The 11,699-nt window shown below is 44.2% G+C and overlaps 1 protein-coding gene across 1 annotated transcript; it reads right to left on the minus strand.

Annotated features, from left to right (window-relative positions):
* Positions 1–1,807: 1,807 nt before the first annotated feature.
* LOC124695222 (imidazole glycerol phosphate synthase hisHF, chloroplastic-like) lies at positions 1,808–7,720 on the minus strand. The gene is made up of 17 exons (XM_047228100.1): positions 7,564–7,720; positions 7,187–7,468; positions 6,939–7,108; positions 6,743–6,857; positions 6,493–6,548; positions 6,374–6,412; positions 6,171–6,269; positions 5,882–5,944; positions 5,750–5,812; positions 5,583–5,665; positions 5,016–5,124; positions 4,894–4,947; positions 4,039–4,126; positions 3,929–3,966; positions 3,379–3,484; positions 2,356–2,522; positions 1,808–2,044 (listed from the first exon to the last, which is right to left on the minus strand). Exons 1-17 carry the CDS (start codon positions 7,718–7,720, stop codon positions 1,982–1,984), a joined length of 1,752 nt encoding a protein of 583 aa, XP_047084056.1. The 3' UTR covers positions 1,808–1,981.
* Between the last annotated feature and the right edge of the window lie 3,979 nt (positions 7,721–11,699).

Raw genomic sequence — 11,699 nt, forward strand, 5'->3', positions numbered from 1 at the left:
CACGACTACGAGGGCCCGACGTGGAAGACGTTCAGCACCCTCCACGTGTACCTCGACGGCTACAAGGTAGCCTCGCTGAAGCTCCCCCTCTGGGGCGACAACGTGGAGAGGTGGCGGAGGAGCTTCGAGTTCCGCATGGGCTCGGAATGGCCGTGGCTCTGCCTCTGCCTAGAGGTCGTGCGCGAGGACTGCGGCGTGGACAAGTACACGCGCCGCGTGTTCGTGTTCCGCGTCGACGAGCCGCACACCTCGGGCCACACCGCGGTGATCGGGGCGGCGATGGTGCCGCTGCTGGACGCGCTGGTGCTCGGAGATGAAGATGACGGCGGCAAGGACAAAGCTGACGGCGGCGAGGACAAAGCTGACGGCGGCGAGGACAAAGCTGACGGCGGCGAGAAGGAAGATGACGGCGGCGAGAAGGAAGATGACAGTGGTGAGGAGGATGTGGAGGCGGCGGAGAAGAAAAAGAAGAAGAAGAAGAAGAAGATGACGCTCGAGGAAAAGTTTAATGTGGCGAAGGGGACGCGGGTGTTCCAGGAGAGGGTCAAGCTGCAGGGATGGCGGCAGGGGGACGCGGGCGGGGAACCGACCAATGTCGTTTGCGGCTCGGTGATCGTGCTCATGTACTTGAGGGAGCACGACGAAGACGAACCTGCTTGGTGATCTGCATCGGTAATGGTTGGTACGTTGCTGATGGAGGTGGAGCATTGTGTTGCCTGCATTACAACATAGTTTGACCCTGATTACAGCATAGTCTTGCCTCATTACAATATCTGAAGAAATTGGTATGTTTATTTATTTTGCCAAAAAGAACCGCATGTACGTCAGAGATTGTAGTTTGATAAACAGTTATCCCTCTATCATTGTGCATTTTCTTCAGAAACTTAACACTTGTTAGATCTGAACTCTGCACTTTCTCGTCAAGAAGGGCTTTTGAAGTCTTGGAACATAGTACTCTGGACCATTGCGCTTAGTGGCGGTATGGAAAAGTATATACCCTGTAAAACCTTTGAGCTTGTGGATCCTCGCTCAAGAAGACTTTGCCACTGTAGCTTCGTTTTGTTCAGCGTGTATTTCTATTTCTACCATAGACGGGAAGTTCCTTCTGGCTGGCTTAAGAGAGACGCCTGATTAGTACTTTCTTCCTCCTTTCATATCTTTCTTTTCTTCTGTTTTTGTGCTTGTTGCCGCAAGTTCTGTAACAAACTCCTTTCCTTCTTGGGTTTCCTTTCATTCAAAGGATTACATTTGTTTTTGGAGAATTTGGATCCTTGTGACTTTTTCCAATGATGATTCTTGGATACACCTGATCGAAATCCATAGGGTTTCTCATCGAGGATTCATTTGTGCTACACTCGCAGCTCTTGTTAGAATTCATTTTTTTCCCTGTGGTATCAAACACTTCTTGATCCAAATTTATGTAGTTTTCTAATCCTATATGGACTTAAAAGTATGTATCACTCCAATTATGTGTTTTGGGAATCCTAAGAATCGGATTCCAGCTCAAGACATTTCAACCAATAGCCAACAGACTTTTCTACCAATAGAACGCCATATCTAATCTGATGTGGCATGTAAGTACGGAAAGTAAACCACGAGCAACTGTGCGCACTGTTTCTGGTACCAGCAGTGCGCTAGTCTATCAGTGTGGCATAAACCGTTCTACTGATTGTTCGGTTCTTGGCATGCCCACTTCTCCGGGCACAACATGGCTGCCCTTGTTCCTCAGAAGTTTTGGCGACATCTGCATGCAGGGCAACCGCCGAGAGGGAAGGGTTAAGTTGGAATGAACAGGAAAAGGCAAGACTGGAGTTCTCAAGTATCATCTTATTGATTTATTCCGAAATAACATTTCAAGTCCGCATTCTATGCACTGCCACTGTGCCACACATGCTCCCGATATACAACTGTTACAACATCTGACAAAAAGTTCCAACAAATGAGAGGTTTTCCGCGTTATGTTACACTAGTCCATCTTAGATTACTGCATTCTGACCTCCACACCAGCATCTTCCAGGTGCTCTTTCACTGATAGGATAGGAACCTGTATCAAAGCAAGAGTTTGAGGTGTCAAATTCAAACCCAATAACAGGTGCTGATTTTACACCATCGAGAATGTGTTCACTAAGCTGATTGACAGAACAATTAGGACCCAAAGAAAAGTACAGTTGTTCGAAGAAATCAGCCATTTTAGAATTCAGGATGGGCAAGGAGTTTTAACATACTGTGGATATGAATGAATACAACCTCATGGCCTTTGTGGAACACGCAACATATTAACAACACTGAGATAATGGATAGTGATGTATACACTATTAGGAGAAGATGGCAAGATTTGTTCAAAAGAAACAATACCTCTTTCCGATGGAAAATGCCAGCAGCAAGAGCAGCCGAAGCATTTGTTTTCTCAAAGACTTCAGAAAAATGTTCCACGGAACCAGCACCACTGCTTGCGATGACAGGAATTGTCACAGCATCTGATACCATTTTGATCAAATCAATGTCAAATCCACATCCCTGACCTGCAAGATAAAATGACATAATACAAAATGGTTTTACAACACTAAAGCACAAGCAACAAATTCACAAGGTACATGTAATGTAAGAAAATTATATGATGCTCCGTACAAGTTATACACTATATCTACAAAGTCCAATGGTAATCCAAAACAGTAGTTGTGCATAACTTATATAAACAATGTTGATGTAATGATGACGGTACGTTGACTTGTATACTTCAGATGATATATACAAGAAATACAGTAAACTCAACATTAAGTACCCAATCACACATGGAACCATAAATAAACTCCAAAATAGAACATCGAGATTGCCAAAAGAAAACCATATAGCAGATTTCATGCAACTACACATACTTTGACTAAACTACAGTACCACAAAACTACACTTTCAAAAGTGCTTTCACAGCACCGCAAGTCCTTCACTTCTCGCACATAACTATCCCAGAAGTACAATTTAATGAGTTCTCGTTCCATTCGACAGACTCTGACCAACCAGACTAACCAATAACCAAAGCATGGACCAGGCGTGTTATCAGCCTTTAGCCTCCATAGTCCTCCGTTGACTATAAAAGGGGTATGCCATAACTCTATTTTGCGATAGGTACACCCTGTTTATTAAGAATGTTCCACTTATGTGTTTCTAATTTAAAAAATGTAGCTTTATGAATGTTTGGTAAAAGCATAAGCCAGCTTGATGAAAAGTACTGACAAATTAATTACAAGATTCTTGATACCGCTTCAGAGGCTTGAGCAAGAGATTAAGAAGTTCCAACCAGTTATTATGCAGGGCACAACAAGATGAAACATATTGTATCCAAGCTTTGTTGTACTGGCATAAAAACAATATTCAGCATACCATCACAATCAATGCAGTTCAGCAGTATTTCTCCCGCGCCCAATTCTTCCACAGCTTGTGCTAGCTCATATGCTCCTATAGGCCGGCTATCACGCCCACCACTTACCTGGAACAAAAATAGATAGACGATTATACTGGTAGATAAGAAGAAAACAAAGACAGTAAAGGTATATCATGCAAAAAACAGAGACACCAAAATTTTACTAAGAAAGATCTAGTATCTTAATTGCTACTACCTCCGTTCCTAAATATAAGATGTTTTGGTAGGCTAAAATAGCCTATCAAAACATCTTATATTCTGGAACAGAGTTAGTACTAGATATGAGACATGAACACGTCGCACACATACTGCCTGTACCTGAGAAGATTGTACGGAGTACTACGAAATACATGAAAGGGATCACCCTTTTTTGAACAGGCTAGTCGAAATCTTTTTCGTAAGCATTGAGATGGGTACTAAATAAATCTCTGTATGATGATACCCAAATGCATGAATGGCATATGATGAGAATGATAAATGAAAACAGTGAAAGCAGTTAAAGGGACTCACCGTGCACTGGTACCATGCATATTCTTCACCTAATGGACCTGAAGAAGTACAGGAAATGTGAGAACATTTAAAAGGCGAATGTTGATTTCAAGGAATATGTGCAAGCATACCTTTATTGGACACTTTCACAGTTTTAAATTGCACCTCATCTGGACTTTTGACATATACTCTTCGGGGATCAATACTTACAACTACAGCCTGAGATGAGAAAAAGCTTCGTTACCACGAATGATTAACAGGTTATCTAGCTATTCTGCAAATTATTGAAAAAAAACAGGTCCTTCATCTGAAATAGAGATAAACACACTTCATGAGTTTCAAATCAGAGTTCATTAATTGAAAACAATTCAATTCAGAATTCTACAAAGTAAAAACTGATGGAGCTAAGGGTCCCAGTTGTTGACCATAGGGAAGGAACGAATGTGCTTAGTGGAAACAAATTAGGCTCAGGCACATAATAATTTTATGATGTTACATGGAAAAATTAATAATGGGGACTACTTATGAAAATAATTCCAAGCGTAATTTCCTATGCAATGAAAATGTTGAAGACGCTCGATCATCGATGCATAATTTTGTCGGTTAAAGAAAGATAGCTGGAGTTTGGTCTTAAAAAAAGATTAAGAAGGTTTTCCCTATATTTAAATATGGTAAGCGTAAACAAATTAGGGTCAGGCACATAATAATTTTATGATGTTTATAAAATTATTCCAAGCGTACTTTCCTTTGCAATGAAAATGTTGAAGAGGATCGATCATCAATGCATAATTTCGTCGGTTAGGGAAAGATAGCTGGAGTTTGGTCTTAAAAAAAGATCGCCGGAGTTCGATTCAGGTCTCTTGGAATATGGTTGGCGGAACGAGAACTTGTTTATGAATTTATTCAATTGTTCACAATATTAATTTCCATGATAATGAAATGCTAGTATAAACACAAACACAAAAGGGAGATAAATAAAAATAAACCTGATTTCCATATACTCTAGAAATCTGCTCCAAGCTGCTTTTCCCTGTCTTTACCTGATAACAGGAAGGAATTATGTTATGGGGAATTAGCTGCAAATTGTGGGGGAAATAAGAATACATACACCAGACTGTAAATAGGCTTCAGCAGCAAAAACAGCATCACTTCCAATTGAAATCTTGTCAGCGCCAGACCTAAAATATTCTGATGCCACTTCCAAGCTTGAATAGTATCTGAGAAGAGATAAATTGACATCAATATTCTTCATAGCTGATTTATTGGTATTGACTAGCATCAATATCACCCCAGAAAATGTTGGGGTGCGGTTGGATAGGAGGAACATAAAAATATGATACATTGAGAGTAGTAAGTAGGCCATAGTACCAACAAATAAGATAGTAGACGGATTAACACCAACAAGAGATTGGAACATAAAGGAATAAAATCGGGGAACTCTGGGTACTGCTATAAAAATTACATCATCAAGTCAACTGGAATATATATTGTTAATCCGGCAGGGATCAACATTTGCTCAAAAATGTAATGACTCCACACACGATGATATCTACTATGTGGGCTGGGCCATACATGCTGATCTTCATGTGATGGCCTCCATCACAGTTCAATCGTATGAAAAAGAGATGTATGTATAGCAGTAGCACCGTTGGCTAAGAATTGGAGAGGAGCTAACCTTCCACTTGCATCTGTGAAGTCTCTTATACCCCCACCAACTGTAAGTGGCACAAAAACTTTTTCAGATGCACAACGTAGTACCTACCAATTGTACAAACATGTCACTTTACCAGATAAAAGCAAGTAAGTTGAAAAAATCAATTGTTACAAAAACAAAAAACAAACCTCTAGCATTGGCAAATCACCCAATGGAAAGGCACGGAAACCAGTTATATTCAAGAAGCTGACCTAAAGGGAATTCATATTAATGGTGTCAGATAACATTAAATTAAAATATAACAGTATGTAGAGAAGTACCTCATCTGCCCCATCTATGTAGTATTGACTTGCTAATTCCACTGGCTTGCCAAGGTTTCTCACCTATAAGCATCATGTACAAAGATATTCAAGTATATAATGATTATGTTTTCGTAAAACTATAAAATATGTTTCAAACCATTTCAACTACCTATCCCTAAATAGATAATAAGAACTAGCCCTAAGCTGCCAACTTAGAGTCAGCCTTAAGCTGCCAACTTAGAATTAGCCCTAAGCAGCCAACTTAGAAAGTTTTGATACTCTTAGGATCAACGATAAAGTTTGGTACCTCTTTGCTACTACTATGATCTCTGACATCATACTGGTCACCTTTTGTCACCACAAGATCCCCATTATCATTTGACCGAACATCAAGGCATGCTATCACCTGCAAAATTCAAGGTAACAAGTACGATCACAAAGTAAACCTGTGTTCGAGATGGCAACGGAAACTGTGATGGACACTGAAACAATTGGGAATAAAAAGTTTACTCTTTTTGCAAGTTTTGATGCTTTTTTATGAGATGGGACCTGCATTGCAGATATAAGCGTGAATATATGTCAAAAAACGAAAATGAACTGCAAAAAGTAAAGCGACACATGATGATTACCTTTGCCCCTGAAGAATTGGGACTGAGAAACTTCTCAAAAATGGAAAGTCCAGTAGCTGCACGAAACAAAAGAATATAGTAAATGTACGCTGGAAATCCTAGAATATATACATTACTTTGCAGTAGGGACTTTAAAAGATTTGGGCAAGTCAAGCTATCAGAACACTATAACTTACAATAGTATATCTACATTATAACAATAATTGTGAATATTTGTCATGTATATTCACTATTAAACTACATATTTTACCTCCACTCTTCTCTGGGTGAAACTGAACTGCCTGAATGTTGCCCATCGAGATAGACGATATGAAGCTCTGGCCATAGTTGCATGTGGACGAAATCCAGTCTCTGTTCGCATCCGACTAAGCACATAGAAAGAAAGACAGAAGTCAAATTTCCGAGTCCACAACAAGAGGAAACATCTAAATGGAGTTGCTCCTTACAGGTGGAGCGTAATAGGAGTGAACAAAGTACACATGGTGGCCATCAACTCCTTGCAGCAGCTGTGTATCCTTGTTAATCTGGAGGGCGTTCCATCCAATGTGAGGCACTATGAGACCCTCGGAAGAGTCGAATCGCCTGACAACTCCAGGTATCACACCAAGGCCGCTCACTGCAGTAGCGAGTGCACTATCAGCTCATGCTCAGTAACATGTTTCTCAAGCAAGTAGAATGCTATTATCTGCCTTACCCGGGCCATTTTCCTCGCTGGAGTCGAATAGCAGCTGAAGGCCGAGGCAGATGCCAAGGAAGGGGCGGTCCCTGCGGATGTACTCGCGAAGCGCGTCGGCCATGCCTGTGCGGGTGAGGACATCCATGGCGGAGCCGAAAGCTCCGACCCCGGGGAATACGAGGCGGTCGGCGGAGAGGATGTCCTCGGGGCTCCGCACGTCGCGGATGTTGAAGCCGAGGTGGCGGATGGCGTTGCGCACGCTGCGGACGTTGCCCGCGCCATAGTCAAGCAGCGTCACCGCTGCGGCCATCGACAGAAGGAAACGCAGCCGTGAAGCCATGGACGGGACAAATTCTGGAGGGGAAGGGGGTGGGGATAGTCAGAGTGGTCCTTACTGTTGGCGTCGCTGGACGCGCGCACGGAGAGGGAAGCAGGGTTGCGCCGCTGATTCCTCTTCGTCGGACGACCGGCAGAGCAGGGGACGGCGTGGTTGGCGGCGCCGGTGGCCATTGCTCCCTGCGGCTGCGGCGGCGGCTGCGGCGGCGGCAGCATTTGTCTCTTTTGGTTGTTGGCTCTCCCTACTCCCGAGAGCCACACGGGCAAATGGAAAATTCAATCAACTTAGGCCCAAATGAGCCCACTTGCGCTCGGCCTCGATTAACAGATTAACGGGCCCCTGTTAGTATTACATTATTACATTATTTATAAAAGAGATATTTTAATATCGAGCAAATAGCAAATTACACCAGGCATCTACAATTCTTTTTTTTTACATAAGAACACATATATTATACTAAGATACAGCAGGCCGCCTCATTAAAAACCTTCCAGTCCCTTTAGGTACCCTGGTAAGGAAAAGAGTGTGAAAGAAACCTGCTGTCCAATGATTACAGAGTGTTCTTACAATCTAGAAAAACCAGGTCCCGAACGCAGTCGGGAACAGAGTCACATAAAATAGCACTAACACCTGATTTTCCTACTTGCGCCAAGACATGAGCAACGCCATTGCACACACGGTCCACCTTTGAGACGACGATGTCACGAAAGATCTTCAGAAGTTCCCGTGCCTCTAGAATGAGTGCCCAGCTTGGAGATTGTTCCACGGACTCAGACGATATCGCCATCACAGAACGGAGACAATCATACTCCAAGATCGCTGGCCACCGTCGTAGATTGATCAAGTGCCGAATTCCTTCAAGACAAGCCAGCACTTCCGCTTCCTCGGCGTTGTTGAAAAAGGAATAAATTTCCATTCCGTTAATATCACTTACCCCAGCTGATCACGAATGATGATCCCAAGTCTAGCGTGCTTTGACACCGAGTCCCATCCAGCATCAACATTGGCCTTTATTCTGCACCAGCAAGATGCTCAAAGATATAAATGATACACACAGCCAAAAAAAATACCCCACCATGGGGATTAATTACTCGCACCCTCAACACTCTAACCATCACCAAAGGCAACACCGGAACTACAAAAGAGATTCTCCAAAAAGCAACCCCTCCAAGAAAAAAACAATGCACAAACATTGCCATTGCCCGACCTAAGATCTTAATTTTTGAACCTGAAGGATGCCCGAGTTCCCAAAATAATGTCTTCAACAAGGTCATTGCCACGTCCAACCAATAAAGGGCAAACATTGGATTTTCACCCTGAAAATCTTGACTACGGTACTCGACAAGCACTACCAAACTAAACTCCCCCATGCTGCCACCCCCAATTTCCGAGCCCGCTGCTACAAATCACCAATCATGAGACTTGCGGGCACCACGTGTGCGGTTTGGACAGGAAGAGTCCCAAAGCCAAGCCCGCCCAGGATCACATGAAGCAAAGTCTCCATCGCATCTGGGATGCCGCCTCCATCGTTACCTTCTGGTCTTCGAATCATAGTCGTCTTTACATTTCCCGCCTCTGTCAACACCATGAAAATCACAACTTCGACATGTCCGGTGATGTCAGCTGAAAGCGGATCCTCGCAACATGCTCCCTTGAAGCCCCACGGGGTGATGTTTGTGGACGCGCACGACCGTATCCCCTTCAATCTAGGGTCCGGGGCACTTCACCAATCAGTGAAGACCGTCGGTGGAGAAATCAAGTACTTGTTTGTAGCCTGATTGGAGGCAACTGGCAGCAACAGCAGAACGACGACTTGGATGGAAAAAGGACCTCTAGGGCCGCCACCCCTACCTCCTTTATTTTGGAAGGGGACGACACGAGAGAGGTACATCTCCACTGACCATCCACCAATCATGAAGGGTGACAAGGTCGATGCCCCAAGACATGGAGTCTGAGGAGCTGCACCGATGCAGACCAACTAAAAGCCCCAACCCTCGCCTGAGGGTCGACGCTGCCCAAACCCCGCACCATAGCATGAGGGCACCGCCCCGGCTTCGGCGCTCCGATGACTGGACGTAGACGCCCGAGCCCCCGCCTCGGGTCATTGCTGCCTTCCTCCCCCAAGTCGCCTATGGCAGATTAGGAGCCCCCACCGTGGTAAGGTCCACGTGGCAGCGGCGACCGACGGTTCTTCGGTTCTGGCGACGCTAGGGTTAGCCCCCCTCCTGGTGCCACCCTGGGGTGCGGCACGGGAGAGGGTATGTGTGCATCACCTCTTCAACGGAGATGATGGTGTTACATATGAAAAAATACAGCTATCACTACTCTCAAACAAAAGCAATTTGGAATTCATATACTCATATCAAATCGAAATGTGGAATTGTGGTAAAAAAAATAGACTAGGAATTCTCAAGCCAAAATCAGCTAGAGCTACCTTCGATGCTCCAATTACTGGGGCTACGCCTTGATGGAAACTCCGAACCTGCCCAATCAGATCTTTATGAAAACCTACAAGGAGATCAGGGCATGTGCAATGTTGAGCGTTTAAACTCTCAAGCGAAGGATAAAAGGGAAATTAATCATAGCGTCCGGGAGAGGAGTCCCTGGCTCCAATGGAGGGCCTCCGAGTTTGAGGCGCTTGTTGTTCCAATGAAATTTGGTCTGATTTTTGTGCGGCAAGCCAAATTACAACTAATCGCATGACGCCTATTGACCAGGATCGATCGAAACAATTTTTGATTTGCTAGGACCAAATTCATGGCGCCTCTAGAGGAACGCTGCCCACGCCTTAGAGGAGGCTAACCAACAACTCCTCCAACGTGTCATGGCCGTCTTCCGTGAACGGCTGCCTACGGAGGAGGCTGGCCAGCTCAACCCTGATGCCCTTGTGGATAGAATTGAAAGAAGAGTTTCTGCTACCTTCCTAATGATGTCCTATAGTGGAAGAGTAAGCGTGGTTAATTCTCTCTTGACCTCCATTGCTACTTTCACAATGTGCTCTATTCAAATTAATCCAAAAAATTTGGAACATGTGGAGAAAATTAGGAGACACTATCTTTGGAACAAGAAAACGAGAAGATGGAGAAATGCAACTCTCTTGCATCTTGGGATATGGTTTGTAAACCGAAGAAAATAGGAGGGTTGGGTATCATAAATTTGAAGATACAAAATCAAGGGTCTGTTACACAAATACCCGCATAAATTCTATAACGGAGATGATACTCCCAGGTGAAACTTATTTGGAATACCTATTACACTAGCCAAATTCCTCGGATCATGAATCCTTGTGGCTCCTTTTGGTGAAGACATATTTAAACTCATACTAGTTTACGGACCGTCAAGGTGTTGGATGGTAATTCTACACTTTTTCGGAATGATAGCTGGCCCCATTCAATTTTATCTCGAAGAATTTCCTAGAGCCTTTTCCCTCTCCAACTCGGAGGACGTTTCTGTGCAAGAGTTTCTCACAGCTGGCCATCTGGCTGATAATTTTTTTTCCTTCCTCTTTCTCCTGAAGCTCTTGATCAATGGACCTATAATTGGGGTACAGATAAATATTTTGCTTCAGGGAGATACACTCTCATGTTTCCATCTCCTGGCTCTAGAAATCAAAATGCATCCCAAAGATGAAGTTATTCTGCTGGCTTATTTTAATGGATAGACTTAATACCAAATACATGCTTAGAAGGAGGCACTACACCCTTGATTCAGGGTACCACTGCCTGATGTGTACCATACCTCCAGAGGAAACTATTGAGCGTCTTATTTTTCACTACCCCTGTTGGACAACTGTTGGTGTGTCTGTTGGGCTGTTTTCTTGTTCTCTGTTCTGGCCCATTTGGCCCAGCCCAGTCCTAACCTATATAAGGTGCTTCTATCTCTGTAACCCTAAGAAGAGACAGGTTCCTCCCTGCAGCCTCCTTCTACCTCGGGTTAGGCCCTCACCTCTCGTCCACATGGTATCGAGCAAGGGGCGGTGAGGGCGGCGACGGGAAGGACTGCCGGATCCGGAAGCCTAGTCCGCTGTGGCAACTAGGAGGAAGAGGAAGAGGAAGGGAGTAGGCTGCTGCGGTGGCTGGGAGGAAGAGGAAGGGAGCAGGTGCTGCCGCGGCGGCAAGGAGGAGAAGGCGGTGACAAGTAAGGAGATGAAGAGGCATCCTGCGGGTAAGTCCTTTGGTGGTTCCGAGAGGTTAG

This window comes from Lolium rigidum, chromosome 3, assembly GCF_022539505.1.
Source record: "Lolium rigidum isolate FL_2022 chromosome 3, APGP_CSIRO_Lrig_0.1, whole genome shotgun sequence".
Lineage (NCBI taxonomy): Eukaryota > Viridiplantae > Streptophyta > Magnoliopsida > Poales > Poaceae > Lolium > Lolium rigidum.